The 20,572-nt window shown below is 37.9% G+C and overlaps 2 protein-coding genes across 4 annotated transcripts in view; both read right to left on the reverse strand.

Moving 5' to 3' along the window:
* Positions 1-4,286, reverse strand: part of LOC137181487 (voltage-dependent calcium channel subunit alpha-2/delta-2-like) — a 38,809-nt gene extending 34,523 nt beyond the window's left edge. The window contains exon 1 of the mRNA XM_067587222.1: positions 3,584-4,286. Coding sequence (XP_067443323.1) covers positions 3,584-3,699 — 116 coding nt within the window. The 5' untranslated portion in view covers positions 3,700-4,286. The remainder of the gene's footprint in view (positions 1-3,583) is intronic.
* A 2,809-nt stretch (positions 4,287-7,095) lies between these two features.
* Positions 7,096-18,619, reverse strand: LOC137181489 (aminoacylase-1-like). Of its 3 annotated transcripts, none has more exons than XM_067587224.1 (15): positions 18,467-18,619; positions 17,873-18,019; positions 16,841-16,905; positions 16,137-16,241; positions 15,949-16,043; positions 15,675-15,751; positions 14,769-14,858; positions 13,930-13,986; positions 13,713-13,786; positions 13,553-13,602; positions 12,486-12,630; positions 12,327-12,395; positions 12,162-12,241; positions 11,326-11,386; positions 7,096-11,203 (listed from the first exon to the last, which is right to left on the reverse strand). In XM_067587224.1, the coding sequence occupies exons 2-15, from the start codon at positions 17,997-17,999 to the stop codon at positions 11,039-11,041; spliced, it is 1,260 nt and encodes a 419-aa protein (XP_067443325.1). In that variant the 5' UTR covers positions 18,000-18,019; positions 18,467-18,619; the 3' UTR covers positions 7,096-11,038. The 3 variants fall into 3 exon arrangements, with proteins under 3 accessions (XP_067443325.1, XP_067443326.1, XP_067443327.1); XM_067587225.1 differs by lacking the exon at positions 18,467-18,619 and adding an exon at positions 18,233-18,368; XM_067587226.1 differs by lacking the exon at positions 18,467-18,619 and adding an exon at positions 17,168-17,292 and having other exon boundaries at positions 17,873-17,978.
* Positions 18,620-20,572: the final 1,953 nt, after the last annotated feature.

Below are 20,572 nucleotides of genomic sequence, written 5' to 3' on the forward strand. Positions count from 1 at the left end.
AGAAGGAGATGGAGGAGACATTTTCTATCTATCTATCTATCTATCTATCTATCTATCTATCTATCTATCTATCCATCCATCCATCCATCCATCCATCCAACAACATAGCACAACTCGTTTGCAAGACCAGATACTTTTTGTAGGAATTGTTATGCTGTCTGGATTATGTTTTTACCAAGGTAACAAGGAAACATTTATAGAGAATGTGTCTACAACTGTTCACAAAATGTTCATGTTGAATGTTGAAAAATATTCAGTATCAGTGCAATTTTACTTGATTAAAGTCCAACTGAAATCACATTTATACCCTTTTTGCCATCAAATATGAGAGACAATGTAAACAAACTTGTTGCTGTAGCTTACGAGTGATGGGCAGACAATGTGCTATTAGCAGTGGTATTGAAGAGTAAGAACCACACCAGCATCTAACCAAACCAAAGTGACATTTTGAGGTAGTATGTTTACATGTTCTGCAGCTGAGTAGCTAATTGGCTAACTAGCCTGCTAAATGACATCAGTGGTGTACTTTTTCCTGATGAATTTCAACAAGTTAAGGTGCAGGACAAGACGTGTTCATGTTTGTAAGTAAGATAAGAAGGAGACTTTAGCAGGAAAGCTAATGTGGGTTGTTGTTGTCTGTGGCTGTTGTCTTGTGTAGCCGGCTGCTATCAGGCTCAGTGTGACCGTCTGCCTTGTCTGTGATAGAACAGTGATATCACTACTTTATCCAAATGTGGTTTAAAATTAAGTGATTTGATTGGCTGCATCTATGTAGATGGAAAACTAACAGTATTCCAACAAATTAATGCAAAGAGAGAAGGCACCCTCATGAAACCAGAAAATTATATTGTATGCTGTAGCAGAAAAAAAAACATGCAATTTAATTTCAGTTGGACTTTAACGTTAGGGAAAGGTTAAATGTTTGAAAAGTCAATGCTAGCTAGAAGAATGAAATGGGACAAGACTTAATATTTAATATATTAAGTAATATTTAATAAATTAAATGTAATATTTAATATTTAATCAAAAGCATGTAGTGTTAAAACAATTAGTCGATAATTCAATTAGGTGATCAACAGAAAATAAATCTACAACAATTATGATTATCCATTAATTGTTTAGGTCATTTATGAAGCAAAAATGCCAATACCAATTTGAGGATCATGCTACTTTCTATTTTATATCACTGTAAATTGAAGAAATTTTGGTGTTGCATTGTTGGTCGCACCAAAAACAACAACAAAACAAAACAAAACAAAACAAAAAAAAGGCATTTGAAAAAATGTCCCTTGGACTCTGGGAACTTTTTTTTGGCTGTTTTCAGGCATGAATAGTTAATTAAACAGTTAATTAAGTGTTTCTCAAATTAGTTGTTTTACTTCTGCATAAGTGAAAAACCCTAAAAGTTTATCAAACACAAAGACTCAAAGCCACCAGGCTCTCCTACTAAACATACAGCAAAGTCAAGAGCAAGATAGAATTTGTCATATTGTGGATTTGACGGACGTTTGCTCAATTAACTTTTCTGTCCTTCTGTTAAAGCTCCTTACATGAAGCACTTAACATGTCGTTTTGTACAAGTAAATCTTGCTAACTTGAACACTGAAAACCTTACTACAATAGCATCACTCTTATTTGTTTATTGTTCCCATATGCCCCTAAATTTGAGAACCACTAGATTCATCAACTGTTACAGTCTACTATTGACAAATTGATAATAAAAATAAACCCCTGCCTCCAGTCTCAAAGTCCTGTGCTTTCTACGCCCAACCATCTGCCCTGACCCTATGGCTTCTTAGGAGAATAAGGACATTTCCTGGATTGAAAAATTGTTGCCAGTAATCCAGGAAACAGATGTTTCCTCCACAACGTATTAGCAAGGCAATTACTAGTGTATAAACAGATTTTGTAGGAGACACGGTTGCTATCTATCTCTCTTTCTATCTATCTATCTATCTATCTATCTATCTATCTATCTATCTATCTATCTATCTATCTATCTATCTGCAGAGACAGAGAGCAAGACAGAGGGAGACCAACAGAGTCAAGACAGAAGGGGAGGGGAGTGAAAAGGGCGAAGTGAGAGAGGGAGGATAAATCCTCACTGCTGCAGTATTAATTCTTAATTGGAATGAGATGCTGTTCTTCAGCGTAGCGATTCTGCTTCATTTAGCTTACATGAAGAGACCCAGGGCAGAAGGCTATGTAGCTTTTTCAGAGCACTCAGCAGAAAAATCAGCGGAAAGGAGGAGGAGAAAGGAGGAGGAGGAGAAGGAGGAGGAGAAGGAGGAGGAGGAGGAGGAGGAGGAGGAGGAGAAAGCTACCCTACTTGAAATAACCCAATTCATCATAAAAAAAAAAACACACACACACATACACACTCACACCTCCCTGATTTATAGACCCGCTTTCCTAATTGGTAAATACACCTCCAGTTCTCCAGTTGTGATTGGCCAGAAATCCCTCACTGTGCCCTGAAGATGAGTGGACCATCTGGCCGCCGTTCCTCCCTCCAGAGCAGCCTGATTGTGGAGCCTGGAGGTGGGCCCAGATAACTGTAGTCTCAAGTTTAGTGCCAGCTGTACTTAACACGGCAACGGGTTAAAGGTTAAGAACCGAGAACTAAGCAGAGGATCAATCGAAAAAAAGAGAGAAAATGTTAATTCTTATGTAGCCTTCAGCAAGAACTTACGATAACAACCACACCTTCTCCTTCCTCTCTGCAAGTAGTAGGCCTAGGCCTGACTACTAGTACTACTGAGTTCTACTAGTAGCTATTACTGTATTAATGGTTTTCTTAAGAGGTTGTGGGAAAGCCAAGTGTTTCACAAAATGAAAGACATCGTTTTGCCTTTTCCTTGAAAGCCTACATGGAAAAATCAAGCACTGGTGCACAAGATCAGCACTGGAAAAAAAAGAAGCACTTTTATCAGTTTCACAACAACAAAGGCACAGACTTAAATACAATAATCCTCTGACTACTTCGACTAATTTGAGGCATGGTCAGTCTCACCTAACACTTCACTGGGATTTACTCAGAGTAAAAGTGTCACATGGGAAACATCTCTCCATCTTTGCCATCATCTTTTTTTTTTTTTTAAAACAGATGTCTCCTACAGCAGAAAGGCAAAACATTAGGCATGATGCCTGTATTTTTAACATAAACACAGACATCTGATATATGAGAGAATATGCTAAGAGAAAAATGAATGTTATATCTCATCATATGTGGATATACTTATTCTCTAAATACAACTAATTTTATCTGATGTTTAAAAAAAAGGAAAATTTTAAGTCTTCTGTTTGGCTGAGACACTCAAACCTGATTGCATAGGCCCTATTTATCTATCTCTGTAAATGATCTGAATATATTATGTATGCCCAGTCATACTGTGTAGACTACACCTTACACTGAGCTTTAAATACAGAGCGTTTACATTGATGCAATCGCCAAATTAAATAACACCAAATTGAACAGGAGGGGACTGAAGTATCTCTTGACACCAGAGCTGAGTGGACAAGCCCAAAGTTGTCTCCCACCAGAGAGCCGCTATGTTTTCAACACGGGTGGCCGTTTACTTACGTGTATTGCTGGGGGAACGTGAGACCCTCTGCTCCAGGCCACGATGCGCTGAAAATCAAGATGATCTGGATAGATACCAAGCAGACGATGCTGCAAGACCTTTTGCCTATCGCCATTTTCCATTAAAAATGCTCGTCACGGGGTTTCGGTGCGTGGATGAAGAGCTCCGGACTGTCTCCGGGGCATATAGATATCTGGCGTGAACGTCCGGCTCAGTTTCCCGACCAGTTCATTATCGGGTTTTTGTTTGTCAAGTGGACGCGGAGGAGGCAGGCATTGGCCGTGGAGGCATCGCGGACGGTGGGAGATGCACTAATGCAGCTGCCAAGACACTGCAGAGTCTCTCCTCCTGCTCCCACATACAACACCACCACCACCACCACCACACAGGCCGGCGCGTTCACGACACCTCTCTCTCTCTCTTTCTCTCATCAGCAGCCCGTGGATGCAGGCGCGTTCACGCTCACCAGGCAACAGCGGAGCAGTAGAAGAATCTAGTTTGGCTTTATTTATCTCTGCAGAGCCACGTGGGAGTTGTCATCGGCATAAATTTAGTCTTTATACAACAGTGAATGCTGGTCGTCTGTGTGGGGGTACTGAAGATCAGGGGATGCAAGATTAAAGTCCTCCAGGGGTCGTGATAACAACAAAATGAGGAAAAAGATTCCCTCCAGACATGTAGGCTATTAAGACATAAAAATACTCTGCTTGGAACAATATTGTGTGTCTGATTTGGTTTATCCACAAAAAAGGTATAATTACCATGTTAAAATCCTTAAAATGGCATCTACTCCTTCTCTCTCATTAAAAATTCCAGAGTCTATGAATATGCAAATGTATTTCATTTGAAAAGATTATCTACTTCACAGAAGATATTTCCTGCTTCACTGTTGAGTCAATTTTCAGTATGTGCACTGGAGGCTTCAAGTGTCCTCATCACACTTGTGTAAGGGGAATACTATACCAGGATTGGCTCCAAACTATTTGTGATATCACAAATCCTGCTTGTAGGCCCGCCCCTTACCATCAGATTTTCCGTGAGTCAGAGAAACTTTCACCTCTCAGCAGATGAATGTGAAAACAACCTTCTAGTGTCAAACTCGGCACATACATCATTCTGCACAATGAAGCTCAAACATTCAACTGAAGGAACAAGAAGAAAAACATATTTTGGAGTGGAGGGGGACTTTAAACTACTGTTTCATCCCCCGATATGGACCCCTGAAGCTGACAAAATGTAGTAAAAGGTTATCAGATAACTCCAAAATATAGCTAAACACACAGATAAATAATGTTGTTATAGTTAGATCATTAAAACCTAATGTAAAAGCATGGCTGAATTAACCTGTTGGGGGGCCCTTGTGCAACATTTATAAACTAAATTTAGAAATATGCACTATGTAAGCACAATATAAACTACAACACAGATTTTCAAACAAATTTGACACAAGAGCCATCTGTAAGACAGGACCACAACATGAGGTAAAAATCTAAAAATGAAGGGGCTGCCACAGTTGATTTTGTACTTAATTGGTGCAAATTGCCAATCAATTAAATTACCATAACTAATGCAGTGTAGTGGTTCTGGGGCCCCTGGGGTTTGGGGCCCTGGGACATTTTCCCACTTTGCTCAGTTGGTAATTCAGCCTTGGTAAAAAGAAATACAAAGCATTATATTTTTACTTAAACCTCCATTTTGTTGTAAAAAAAAAATAAAAAAAATAAATTATGTTGTCTTTTGCCACCGATCAGTTGATAACATACATAACATACATACATTCATCAATTCACAATTTACCCCACTGCAGCATTTCCTATTTTCCAATTTTCCTACTGTTTACATGTTAATGAGATGGACATGTACATGTATGTCAAGGTCAACGATTGGTCAAGGGTTTGTCAGTTTTCATAAATTGTAATTTGCACCTATACAGTAAAATTGAGATACAAATCCATACTACACACTAATTTGAGCAGGTTTTGAGTAAGTAGTGTTTTCAGCATGGAAATGTGACAAAAGTATACTCAAACCAGACAGAGTTGATATTAGTATTAATGGTAAATATATATATATATATATATATATATATTGTATACTAACTGCTAAAAGGGCATGCTATGACAATCTATATGTACGGATTTGGGAGCTTCCATAGGTTTTTTTCACAGCAGACATTTTGACTTGTCATAGCTAGATAAGCACAGGTGTTACTAATTAATGAATTAATAATGTCTCTTGTTCATTTTTGTAAGCCAGCATGTACAACACCAGGACCATGAACACCACTGAATGCAGCCACTGTTAATGTTATTCATTACACCTGTGCCTTTTCTGCTTTGACACATCAACATCTGCTGGAAAAAAAATGTCTATATCGCCTAAGGCAGTTAGTATTGTATCTTATCTTTTGGCCCTGTCTTTTCAAGGGACCTTGTGTTGAGTCTAGTTTATTGTTTTTTATATGAGGACTTGTTGGTCTCTGGGTTTCTGGGCATACAGTATAAATATAGTCTCATATGGACACTGTACTAAATAGGAACTTGGATTCAAGATGGAACATACATAGTGTGGTAGATGAGGTGTCATCAGGGGCCCACCAGCACTTTCTTCCTTGCATGCCTCCTTACAGATTAATCCCACCATGTACTCCCCAGAGCCTATAAAGCACTAAATTATGGACTTCCAGGTGTGAAAAATAACACTAGACCATAGCTGAAAAAAGTGAATACATAAGTAAATATGCATCACCTTTTACTGAATTTCTTATCCTGCAGCTTGACTAAACAGATGATGGGAAGTGCACACCAGACACAACGACCATTTTTGCACTATTACATACAAATACATTGATTGTGTTAAATAATTTAAGGAGATTGTAAAGTAGAGTAGAAAAGTAGCAGTAGTGGTAGGGAAGTAGTAGTGAAGTAGTAAAATACATAAATAGTCAAGTCAATTTTATTTATGTAGCCCAAAATCATAAATTTGCCCCAAAGTGTTTAAAGAAAATATTTATATGAGTAATATCTAAGTTAAAAAAAGATTCATAAATAACATTGTATGAAATAACAATATATTTGTAATCGCAATTTTTCCTGTCACCTATGCCCCCCCACATATACAACCCTGTGCATCTAATGACCGCCACCAAGTGTCCAAAATAATACTGCAAAATATATCTAAACAAAATAATATGACATGCCAACAATAAATATAAATGGTTCCTACAATTATTATTATAATTATTTAGTATATTTTACTCTCAGATGGGTCTTTTTATTTTCTCACCACCTTTTTCAGTCCTGGCACACATTTAATCAATAGACTTTTCTCACAGCAGACATGTTTACTTGTAAAACAGAGGCATAACTAATAACATCAATAATAGCAGAGGCACACCTGAGAGAAAAAAAGTCTGTTTCCCATTTTCTTTGTTGCTTATATTATAATAAGAAGGACGTATCTAATATATCAAGTCTGTATGTGTCATGAATATAGGTTAGAGAAATTGCAGTTGTGATTACGGTTCAGTTGTTTATTATAATATCACAGAAATATATGGTTTTGTGTCTGGTAGTCAGACACAATGATCTTGCTGCTACATCGTATCTGCACTAACAGAGCGTAGAATTAAGTCTGAATATGTGAGACCTCACAATGATGTAACACATACTGTATTTGCCAGGCGTTTTCAACATGGTCTATATATGCAACAACAAAAAAAGAAATAAAAAAAGAAATTGTGAAATGTTGGGAAGTAAGTCATAAAATTTGTAGTAAGACAGAATATATATGAAAACTGAGGAGTTAAGGATTGAAACACGAGCAAGAAAATAGTGTTTAGACACAAGAATTAAATGTATTTGATGAACTACTGAGGGTAGTTTTGATACTTTTTCAATCACTTTAACTATAGAAGCCTCTCAGTTTATGTATTTTATTATAAATAGTTTAAGGGCTTCTCTCACATCTGTCAACCTTTTACAGACAGTAATGGAGTCATGACAAGTCAGAGAAATTTTCTCATGGATCCTTTTAGGATGAAATATCTTCAAAATGTGATAAGTAGTGTTACAAATGCAAAAACATGAGAAACCTCTACCACCAACAATTATTATTTTTTCTGCTTTACATTTTCAGATTATTTGCAGATACTCAAAATGAATATTTTAAGCTATGTGATCATGAAAAATAGCAAACAGGAAAACAAAATATATTGACCACAGTACAGTGTACATGTTCTACATACATGTAGGACTTAAATCAACAATTTCCCACTTGAATGAGAATCTTGTGGCAATCACAACAGGGTTTGGCTGTAATTGCCACCAGAGGACAGTTGTAGTTGCACAGCAAGAGAGCACAGTAGAGAGAAATTGCACTCAGCTGGAGAATTTACAGTATGTATGTTCCTTCATACACTGCAGCATCTGTGAATATTAACAGCTCTCTGCCAGCAGCTAGAAAACAGGAGCACTGAAACTCAATACTGGAACGTTGAAGATGCACAATGTGAAGCAGCTCTACAAGCAGCGATGTGAAGATTGTTTTCTTTCTTTATTTATAGTGATGTTTTATTCCACAGTGGGGTAAAGAATGAACTCTTTTTCTCACCCTCTCATTTCATCCCTATAGGCCAGCTCAGCCATTAGCGAATATCATAATAATAATCCTGATGAGACAAAGCAGGGTGTATAGGGAGACTAGCAGAGTCAGGTTAAAGCTCCCCATGCGGTAAAGCCTTATACTCAGGTGTCCTTGACTGAGACTTGAATCCCCATCTCACCCAGGCCTCATGTTATTGACGCTGATCCTGACCTCTGACTGAGGGAGCAACTGTCAAGGGAGCGAGAGAAAAGGGAATTGCACATTTGCAGCTAATCATTACCAGAGAAACAACATGCATATAAATATAATTTTAGCCTCAAGACAGAATGAACTGGCTGCATTTTTACATTGGACATGTTTGTGCTGTCTCTCCTCAAATAGAGGAACGTGGAACTTGTGAGTGGTTTAATAGAGTCTGTGTTTCTGCAGCCAGGCGTTCAGATGCTTAACAGCTGACCCCGACAGGATGACTGCACCTATTTCTGCCCCCTCTGGGAGGAAGGATGTGGGTTCAGCTTTAGTCGTCTCCCTGACGGCCCCATGTGCTAATACAGCTGTCATGTCCTGGGGAGAAAGAAGACTAATTACTGACTGCACAGTCTTCCTGCCAGTCCCCCTTGGAGAGCCTAACACTGTTAATTGGATGACAACTCCAAAGGGAGCCGCACTGTAGATGAGACCGACCTTTAACTCAAGTAAACAGCATTACAAATCAAAAGAAAATTTCTAATTTCCCTTATTGCACCTACATTTCACAACATGCATGTTAACAAATATTCTTCTTCTATTCTATCTACATCATTTAATGCAGGTTGAGTCACCTCTTGTTTAGGCGATTGCTGTAAGAACACAAAATGTGCTGGCCCAGCTGAGCAGTGACTATCAAACCACTTACTTTATCTTATTACAATAATTTTTTAAATGTGGTTGTTTGTGTTTATCTGTATGAACAATATAGAAGGTATCAGTTTTAATTAATTAAAACTAAATATTAGTCTTTTGACTGCATTAAATATGACAACAAGAGTCTACAGCCATGCTAGCAGCTTTATGAGGCTGTTCTTAGGCACAGCAGTGTTGACATGCCCACAATGGAAATGTTAACATGCTGCTGCCAAGCTGGTGTAATATTTACCATGATTTAGCTTTGTATTTTGTATTTTGTATGGTGTATTCTGTGTGTTTTTTGCTTTGTACTGTTTGTTGTTGTGCTGTTGTATGTTTTGATTGTGGGGGACTGCGGATGCAAATTAGCTTTGAGCTAACTCTGGTGCAGTGCGTCTTTTATGTTTAAACTGCACACTGTCCCAATCAATAAATAAATACAATCACCATCTTTGTTTAGTATGTTAGCATGCTAACATTTGCTAATAAGCACTAAACACAAACACATATTCATACCATTATTTTTGCAGGTATTTTGTCAGAAACCAAAGTACTGGACAAGTTTAAATTTTGACCTGATGATGGTGATAGATGAAAAGTTATAGGATCACCAAAGTGATATTAATTCATTGTGATGTCTGTGTCAAATCTGATGGCAATCGATTTAGTAATTGTTGAGATATTTCACTTAAAACCACAATTGATAACCTCATGGTGGCTCTAGAGTTGGAGTCAGGGGAAGTCATCAGGGTTCATCCTCTGAGAACCATGAATGTCAAACCAATGTCCTCATCTATGTAGATGTTGAGATATTTCAAAGGATAAGAGAAAACTTTGACTTCCTGGTTAGAGGAAAGTCAGGAGACTATTAAAGTCATTAGGATTCATCCTCTGGGGAGCATGAATGTCTGTGTAAAATTTTGAGAATCCATCATTGATCCTCTTTGCTTCCTTGAGAACGCTGAAGAATGCAAAAAATACTCTCAACAATATATTTATAAATATTCTTAATAACATTTTATGTTGTTGAACAACCTTTTCTGTAAATGATAAGTTTGAAAGTCAAATAAAATTTAAACCGCAAAAACATTTTGTGTGAGCTTTAGCTTTAATTCTGTGTCATTCTTAACCGCTGAGACAAAGTGCATTCAGTACATACAGTAATGCTCAAACTCACTGCAGTGTGTAGACTGGACTCCCCATCAAAACACTGTACTTGAATGTAATTTTGAGATGCAGTTTGATAATTTGAAGGCTGCACTGATGGATTAAGTGTTTTAACCGATGTTTGGATTTTTTTTAATGATGTAGTTTAGTAAATCCTGTCCTTGAAGCAGATGGTTGGTTGGAGGTTAAATGCTCGTTGCTGTAGGCAGTCAAGAGATCTTCCTCCAGAACACAGCTCTAATCCCACCTCTCATTCATAAGTCTTTTTAATTTCATGTCAGTGTGGCAGAAAGACAAACATATTTATTCAATTCCAGTTTATTAAATAAAATTCTATCTCTGGAAACCTACTTTTAAAATCAAACAAAATTTAAAAAGTGGTAATTAAATGACGTTTGATCAAAGAGTTTAAAAATCAAAGTCATCTCCACGTTACTGTAAATGGATTTTTTTTCCATACTAATGGAAAACGTGGTTTACACAATAGGTGATATTATTTTAGGACTGCATACACACAGGCACACTCTATCAACAATGTTAACAAACAGTCAGTATGCTGTTAAACTGCTGCAGTACTGAGTAATGCAAAGTTTGCTGTGCATTTATCCTGAGAATCATAAAAATAATTAATAAAAAAAAAAAAATCAATAATACCAAAGGCTAAGTGCTCAGTTTGGCTTAATGATATACATTATTATTATTATTATTATTATTCTTTGGTTATCTCCGTAATCTCTCTCAAGTCTAAGATCATCAGTGAAATATGTTTGAGAGAGCATTAAAAACAGAGGACGTGTCTAAGCCTCATCAGGAAAGGCAGGTACGCTGGCCAAAGTTGGGATTAGCCTCTCGTACACGTCGATGCCTTTCAGGAAGACATGCTCGTTCAGATACTCGTTGTGATCGTGCAGCAGGATTGGTGTCCGGTTCATTGGGGAAAAGCCGATAGCGGGGATACCCACCTAGAGTCGTGAAACAAACAGAACTGAAGCAGAGAAATAGCTTTTGCCCAACAATGTCACGATAAATTGATGCATTAACTTTCACAGAGGGTATGTTATTATTGTCCCCGTCCCGTACTCACCGCCCGAATAAAACGACTGTCTGTGGCGGCTGGAAATATCTCTTTTTCTAGAGTCATTTTCCTACAGTGGAGATATATGACATGAGACTTATCTTACATGATGCAAGGACAGTACCTTTATGTTTTTTCACATACAGCTATCTCAATAAACATTTCCAAAATATATCCTAAAAAGTGCAGTCGACTGTATGTCAGACCTGACCAAAAAGTCCTCTATATTTCCAGTGGAACACATAGTAAATGAAAAAAAGAAAGATTATTGGTTTTATTATAGAGGTGCTGAGATGAGTAATTGTAGACATGGTAGACAAAGACAAGAACAGAATATTGTGGGAGCTGTGTGAACATTTGCAACTAAGGTATGAAGACTCATGGAGCAAATTTATTTAAAGGATTGTGTAAGCAAAATTAGAGGATACAAAAAATGTGTTTCATTATCCAATAATACAGTGGATAAATTTTATTCTTGAGAAATCTGAGTCTTCGATTGTTTATCAACTGTAACAGATGTACATTTCAGACAGTTCAGATGGTAAAATTACTCAGCAATTCTAAAGAGAACATGGATACACACTCATTAAAGACAAATTAACTTCGTTCTAATAATTCCCTTCACCCATGTTGAATTGGAGTTGGAGTGAAAATTGGGGTTAAAGTTGTCACAATATATTATAGCTTTAAATTCCTTTTGTAGTGTCAATAGAAAATGATATTTGTAACTGCTTTATGCAGCATCTGGCACGTACGCATGTTGTATTTGCATCTGGATCTAGAATCTAACATGAAACACACAAAGTGAAAACAATATAATGTATTAGTATGTACAGTGTACTCACATCGCCTTGCAGGCTCCACTGAAGGCGCTCCACCAAGGATCACTCTCCTCTGTCGATGTCACATTCTGGTTCATATGTTTCTGCAAAGGACGGCAGCGAATTTAATCCATTTGACGACAGGAACAAACCAACAGCAGTTATACAGTAGAGTGTAAGTATACTGACCTGAGCAAATTCATAAGTGACGTCTTCTCCTGCTTCCTTACACCACTGTTTGATCTGTCGTTCAAACTCCTGCCAGAATAATAATTAAGAGGTTAGTGTAGAGTTAACTTGAGTCATAAAGTCTGCAGATAACAGACATATAGACACACATTTACACACCTGTAGATTTACTGTTGGTGGTATTCTTAGGTCAAAGCTGACGTCCATTTCAGCTGGGATGACATTGTAGGCCACGCCCCCCTTCACCATGGTCATATTTACTGTGGTGACATCACCGAGTGTGAAACACTCACTGGTGTTTAGCCTGAAATTCACAAACATTATAGTAATGAAATTACTGCAGTTACAATGAAATTATATTGAAATCTAAAGTCCAATTTTTGCAAGAATAATACTTAAAACTAACACGACCTCTAAATCAAAAAAAAAAAAAAAATTATCCAAGAACTAATTATCAATGCACTGTTTCCATTCATATGAATTTATGTCTCTGGGACACAAACACAGCACATAATGGCTGGTGACCCACTTGGCATTTCTTTTGAATAAGCAGGGGCCAGCCAAATTCATAAAATTTCTTACAAGAGGGATATAAAATTAACACTGTATTTTACAGGTCCAATAATTTCCTTGGAGGTTTCCTTGAAAGAATTACGTAATGAATGAATGAAAAAGAATGAGTGAATGTTCCAAAACTGGTATTTTAGTTAGATGTGTTGAATTTATAGTTTACTTATTTTGATGAAACTTTCTAGCAAATTATAAAGAAATTAGAGAGCTGTAAAATAAAGGGTTACCATGTAAGATAACTGGATAAACCCCTGTACTGTACCCCTGTAAGAGACTAACTAGTTCAAATTCCAGATGTTAAAAAGATATTTTACGCAGTCTTTCGCTTTTCAAGTATTTGTGGAACATCTGCTAAATGTCTTGCGAACAATTACTACACAAACTGCATAATAACATCCCTGTTTCATGAGTGTCACTTAATTTTTAGTGTCATTGTATTGATAAACGTACTTGAGTACAGGTGGCAGCTTATTACAACAGGGCTGCTTACATTCTTCATCTTTGCACATGAATTAGGCTCATTAAAAGTTAGTAGTAGCAAAAGTAGTACTATTTTTATAAAGCAGTAATATTTTAAAGAAAGAAAAAAGTAGTGTATTAATGAAGTCATGCCATAAAGAAAATAGATGAAAATGTAAACGTTCTTCCAGGCTCACCTGTGTTTCTCCTTCTCTCTGAAGCCCAGGAAAGAGTTTATGACTTGGCGCTGGAAGAAAGAGAAAAGACAACTGTTGTCACTGACACCCTCTAGTCCTTATAACAGGTCTTTAAGATTAAAACAGATTTATTAACTGGTAACAAGACAATGAAGCTTACCAGCTTCTCAGCAGCTGTGTTCTCCACAAACCTTGACCCATGACCTGGACTTCCTGGGCAGTGGACTGTAATCCCTGGAAAGAAGACACCACTGTGCTTGATTACAAGATCAATTCTATCATCTTTAAGATTTTACAAAACAACTACCAGGAACCAGAAAATGCTGGAATCTGATCACATGGTGAAAGTCTTTTTACTGTATGCATTTCATACTCACACCAGGGGTTCCTCTCTCCATAAAACACAGTGAAGGCCTCGGAAGGGTTGGCCAGACCTACAGAGCACATGCAGATATAATGTAAAAAGCACATTTTTAACTTTTAACATTAGTCTTCTGCATAAATATAGCTATAAAACAGACAAACTTAGAGGCAGAGGACAAATGTCGATGATTAGCATTAAGCTTAGCAACTCAAACACCATATCAGGATTTCTGCACAAATAATGACCTTTGGCTTAAAAATCAATGATTAAAAGGTAATCAGGAACAGTGACATGATAACCTTTGAATGACTTTAACCCTATTCAGACATACATACAACATGACCCGTTAGTCTGTATTTATAATCCAGAAGAAAGTGGATGTGTCTTGATATGGGAATGAGATGGAGGCAAAGGTTACCACAATATGAAGTGGAGGTCCCACCTGAAACCTTTATTTCAGTTAGGAGAGCATCATGGATAGATTTCAATCATCATCGATTTCTTGAAGTTTATTTGAAGCCATTTATCTTAGTTTCACCAGGGACTGGTTATGTAGCTTGAAGCAAATGTCCTGTTGCTATGGTAACCTGCAGTTTAATACACTTCACCTTGCACATTGATTAAGAGTGTAAATTACACTGTTAGCTGGAATACATGAAGGACTTTGATGTACAATTTTAATAAACACCTGCAAACTAAACAGAAAGGGAATACTTCTGTGGTCGTGGTATAAACTCAAATACTGACCCCAGTTTCAACTTAATAAGTGACTTGAGTGACTGAGTTACCTTCTGTGTTCAGATCCTTATTCATTAACTTTTAAAAAATGCTCACAAACAGTTATTTATTTACCTTCATCGAGAGCGAAGCCAATGTTCAATTTTTGGAACTCTGGATGTGTCACAAATGTTTCCATTCCCTTGTGACCTCCAACTTCTTCATCTAAAAAGAAATATTTACATTTATATTTATCAATGTCATATTTTATTTTGCCAAAATGTTTGTAGCTATAAAGCATACAGTATAGCTGCTGCCAAGCAAGTATGTAGTTTAAGAGAGCACATTAAATTCTAATTTAAGGCCTACACAGGTTTTCAATCATTCTGGCTGATTAGACCTCAGGTAGTGCCGTTGTGAAGTCACCAAACTCAATGTATCAATAGAAATTACTGTTCTCCTCTCGACCATGCTGATATGCCACTTCTTACATAGTGTCAAGGGCAGGAAATTTGCTTAAAGGGAGTGAAGGCGGCATATGAGACAGCAGGTATGACGCTGATTCTCTATCAAATAATAATGAAACAGCAGCATCTTCAGCTTCAATGCATTCGAGGAGATAGTACAGCACCTTTTCCATTCAGATTAACCTATGACAAGCCATATGAAATATGTATTTATTAGTCTGTTTTGTTTTCAGTACTGTTGGTATTTTGGTATCGGATGGAGCCGCATGTGCTGTTGTGTGTGCCTAATTGAAACGCAGCGAAAACTATGCTCACCCAGCTCAAACCGGCTCCGTTTTGGTCTGGTTTTGGAGTGCACCCAATGATAAAAAGGTCTAATTTGTCTCAACCTAATAGGTGTAAAAAAAAAATCAACATAAGCTTCCAAGAGAGTGAGGACGGTGTCCATCTGTCTGAACATGCCAACACTGGAGGAGAGGTCTAATCAGGTACAATAAGTGAAAACACTGGTGTAGGTGGTCCAAGATTTAAGAACAAACTAAAAATAGAGACGGGAGGCAATCAAATATCTTACCAGGAACAAACATTAAGTGCACAGTGCGCAACAATTTCCGTCCTTCTGCCTTCAGTCTTCTGATTGCCTGGATGTACCTACAGAGAACAAATGTAGAAACGGCAGAGTTGTGACAGAAATAAAAGAAGAGATAGTCTGAAGTGACAGTATGCAGGTTGGATGCGTGGGTGTTACAGGTGTTTCTCATAGAACATAATTAAAAGTGAAGATCACAACAACACTAGAGCACAAATCCTGTTTAATAAGACAAGTTATCAAGGCAGTTTATACCCACTGTATAGTTACACATTTCATGTCCTGTGTTCCCCGGGCATAAATGTTGCCCTCTGCATCTTTGTAAGCACTGAAAGCATCGTATTTCCAATGTTCCTGGAGAAGAGATTGATATCAAATCTATTTTTTTCATGTTTGTAACAGGTAATGACAGGATTGTAACACCGTAAACAGAGATGGACATTATACCTGGAAGACAGGGACAACATCTGTGTGGGAATTCAATAAGATGGATTTCAAGGTCGGGTTCGTCCCCTCCCATGTCATGATTGACACGACTCTGCCTGGACAAACCTAAAGGCAGAGGGAACAACAGATAAGGCCCACTGTAGGGCTGGATATCGGTAATCAATACCTTTTTAAAAGGTATCGGCCAAAATAACCGAGTACCAAGTAGCATCAAAACTTCTCCAGTCAAACGATACCTGCATTCAATCCTTTTTGTACCCAGATCTAGAAAAAAGTAATTATTTGTGTGGTTTTGCTCGCAGCCAATCACAGAAAGCATTCTTTGATTTAATGCGACGTGTGACTGGCCCACTACCAGAGCAGCTACAACCCATACAGTCTGTGGTGATAATACGTCATTGTACAGTTTTGTAAAGTAATTTAACAAATATTTCAATAATTTGAACACTTTCAAAATGTATTTGTGTAAAAATCATTGGATGGGGAGGAGTGGTGGCATTTTACACAACTGAATACTTCCATTTACATGATGGCTATCAAATGAAGTACTTTATCAGTATCGGTATCATTTTAAGGGTACTGGCATTGGTACTGGTATTGTAATTCTTTAATTATACCCCACTGTTCATTAGTTTCTGTATTGAACTTACAGCATGTACACAAATGTTTGCAACATGGATTAAATTACCATCATTAACACACACCTCAATCTTTTTTATGGGTAGCCCGAGCTCCTCTGCCATTCTGTCCAGGAACCTAAGAGCAGCATCTATAAATGAATTAACAGATAACAGAACAGTGCGTTTAAATATTAATCATTGCGTAAAAAAATTGGCAACACTAGATAGTCATATTAGTTGTGGTGGTACTGTTGGACTTCAGTAAGGTCACAGAAAACCGAGACAGAATGTTGAGCCGTCTCTTATCATGTATTAATTTTCCAGCTACTTATTTAGGTGAGTGTGTGGAAGCAAAAAGGTGAGAAGAGAAGTCCAAAGGTCCCAGACCAAACTACTTTCCTTGGCTCTCACCATGAAGGTATTGCAGATTCTCACAGGCCAACTGGGAGATGTAGTCCCTCCAGTGTTCCCATAGATCTACTGCAAGATCTCTTCCCAATTCGTGACTGGCACACCTCAAAATAAACATGGGCATCCTGGACAGAAACCTGAATCAACCTAAATGTCTGAAGTCCTCTGATGTACCCTTTCATGAAGAGTAAAACCAGCCTTTCAGCAAAGAATCTCATTTTTCTGGTCAGGATTCAAAGTTTTAAAGATCAAAAATAAGGTTTGACTGCTGAATTGAAAGCTCCTTCCTGCATGTGACAATAAAACCTCTTGAATTTTAAATATCTTGCTTATGAACTTAGCTTTCTTTTCCACACCAGGTTTCTCACATAACTAGAGTGAACTTCAAAGCCAGCTGGCACTGATAAGAAATGAACTTTGATAAATGATAGGATGATACATGTGATACAGACAAATTGATTTTGTCAAGCTAGATTGTGCGACTGCATTTTAGTTCAGTAAAAATAATTAAAGTGAAGTAACAGCAACATGAAAATACTATATATTGTGTATACTGGAGGGGGACATAAAATATGTTTGCATTTGCCCCTCATCCAGGTGGATACAACTTCTGTTTTGATTTTGACCCCCTCAAAGATGAATGAGACACTAACTAACACATTTCCAGTGAGTATGGCTTGGATCCAATGAATAAAAGAGTCTCACCATAGTCGGGCTCTGGGTGGACAGTTTTGAGACGGAGGTACTCTCTGAACAGACTCACAGAGGGGTCCTCTCCCGCAGCAAAGCTCTGTCCACCTCCAACACCTGGACCATCTTTGTCAGGCAGCATGACACGATGTATTCAGTTCTCTGAGGACAGATATGGTCACAATATTAAAATACGCACGATATACTGCACAGTAGGTAACACAGCAGGGCCAGTCAGTGATTGAAAATAGCTTTCCATTGCGTCTTCTGTCTGGTAATGTTTAATTTAAACGCAAAGAGCAGATCACGTACTGCTACTATGACGCTAGCCGTTAGGCCAGCAGCCTGAAACACGTTAACGTTAGTTGCCGTTACCTGTTTTTAACGGACAACTGCCGCAGGACTAGTTTATGCTAAAGCAGCTAGCTAGCCCTGTTTAAGTTCACTTATTGATCTCTCTCTCGCTGTGGCTGAATCTATCTGCGTCTTAGCGGCGTGTTAGTACGACTAGAGGCAGTGAGCAGTGATCACATGACAGCGAACAACCTCTAATTATTACAGCCTTTTTAATTTTTTTTATCAGTGACAGTTGTAATTCACAGTACTCACCCCGGCCAGTGAACTTGTCGTCAGGTAAAGCAGACTCTCACTCTCTCTCTGTCTGTGTGTGAGTGTGAGAGTGTGTCAGCTGACTGCTGCTGACTGCGCATGTTCGTGCTCTTCAAAATGAAAGTCCTGGATCCTGAATGAGACGATTTTTCTGAAAAACCTTAAAGGCCCCCTTCGCTCAAAATATGTTTTTCTTCTTGTTCCTACAGTTGAATGTTTGAGCTTCACTGTGCAGAATGATGCATGTGCAGTTTGACACGAGAAGGTTGTTTTCTCTGAGCTCATTGAAAACAGATTTTAAAGGACCAGTGTGTAGAATTTAGTGGCATCTACTTGACTTGGCAGAAAAAAAATAAATTCTTGAGTATGTTTTAATTTGTGTATAATCACCTGAAAATATGAGGATGTTTAAACTTGGTTTTAAAACGTGTTTTGGTGATCCGAACACAAGTGGACAGCCGAGACACATCGTCGTTCACACCTGTGTCTATCATGTGTCTCCAAGGTGTCCAGCTGACCACTTTTGTTCAGATTTCATTACTGCCTCGATCACTTCCGCTAGAAGGTCAAAGTGCCCCGCTCACAGTCAGTCTGTTGCCAGACAAATGCCAGATTTGTTTCGTACAGGCTAGATAGGAAAACAAAAATGTTTCAAGAACTAATATACATGTACGGGCTATTCCAACTGTTGAAATTGGCAGGAAAAAGTCATTTGGTGTTGGAATGCTGTCACCAAAACAACCACCACGTCCTGCATTGATTTACCTGTTACATCCTTGTCAGGGACGCATAGAGATGCATTAGCATTTACACTACAAAAGATACAGACCAACTTGGCAAGTGGTTTGAGTGATCAGATCACAATGTGTCTTTGTGGTCATTTACACTTGTATTTAGTGCTGTCCATTTGTGATGTGATCGCCCAAGACACATTTTAAAACCAAGTGTAAACAGGGTCTAAGAATCGTGTTTTTGTTACCTTAAAATGAGCCCTTTACAGATAGGAAGTGGGTCCTTCTCCAAGGAGGCCACCATGTTGCACCACCAGTAGCCCAGAACGGATAAACCAAACACTGGCTCTAGTGAGGGCCTTTTGAGTTTTTTGTGAGTTTTGCACCCACCGTAGGTTCTCCTATATGCTTGGAAGGGAAGGGTGAGGGGAGGTGTATTTATTTGGTTGCAATCTTCAACCTCACCACTAGATGCCACTAAAGCTTACGCACTGGTCCTTTAAGGGGCGGGCCTATGAACAGGATTTGTGACATCACAACTAGTTTGGAGCCTATCCTGATCCAATATTCAACTTACACAAGTGTGATGTGGAAACTTGAAACCTCCAGTGCACAAACACTGAAAATGAACTTTACAGTCAAGTAGGAGACCTCGTGTGTCCAGCAAATAAACCTCTCAAATTAAATGATATAGTATATTTTTACAATCATGTATGTCCAGTTTATATTCAGTGTCCTCTCAACTATCTGATATCTGACACAGATGTTGACTGTTAAGAAAGAGGCCTGGGGGTCACAAGGTTTCTGAGTTTCTTGGAACAGAGAACAACACTTCTTAGAAACTGACATGTCTTGACGGGTTCAGCGCCAGAATGTCTAGAACTGTGTTGAAATAGTTTATAGGAACCATATGTGTTTGGACTCTATGTCAAATTAATGTATGGAGAGTTGAGTGAAGAAACAGATGTTGACTCGAAGCCTATATAAAGTGGACTCACGCCACTCCTTTCTTTGTCATATCATTGCCTTATCAGTGCTCTGTGACAATGATTGAAACAGGCCGATGATAATAACTATTTGAAGAAAGTTACTCTGTGGAATTCAAATTATTTCTCGGATGAGCAGAAATCACCTTCATTATCAACACTCCCTTTCATTAAATATATATACGTGTTCATAGATTCTGGATTTTTAATGAGAGAGAAGGAAGCAATGTAATTTTAAGAATTTTAACAAGATAATTGATCTTGACAGATTATTATTCAGAGTATTTTATATACATCTTAAAACATGCCTGGAGGGGATCTTTAAATAAATGATCTTTAAATAAATAACTAACTAACCAACCAACTAATTTGAGGAATCAACATTATAT

The sequence above is a fragment of the Thunnus thynnus genome, chromosome 4 (genome assembly GCF_963924715.1).
Source record: "Thunnus thynnus chromosome 4, fThuThy2.1, whole genome shotgun sequence".
Classification (NCBI taxonomy): Eukaryota; Metazoa; Chordata; class Actinopteri; order Scombriformes; family Scombridae; genus Thunnus; species Thunnus thynnus.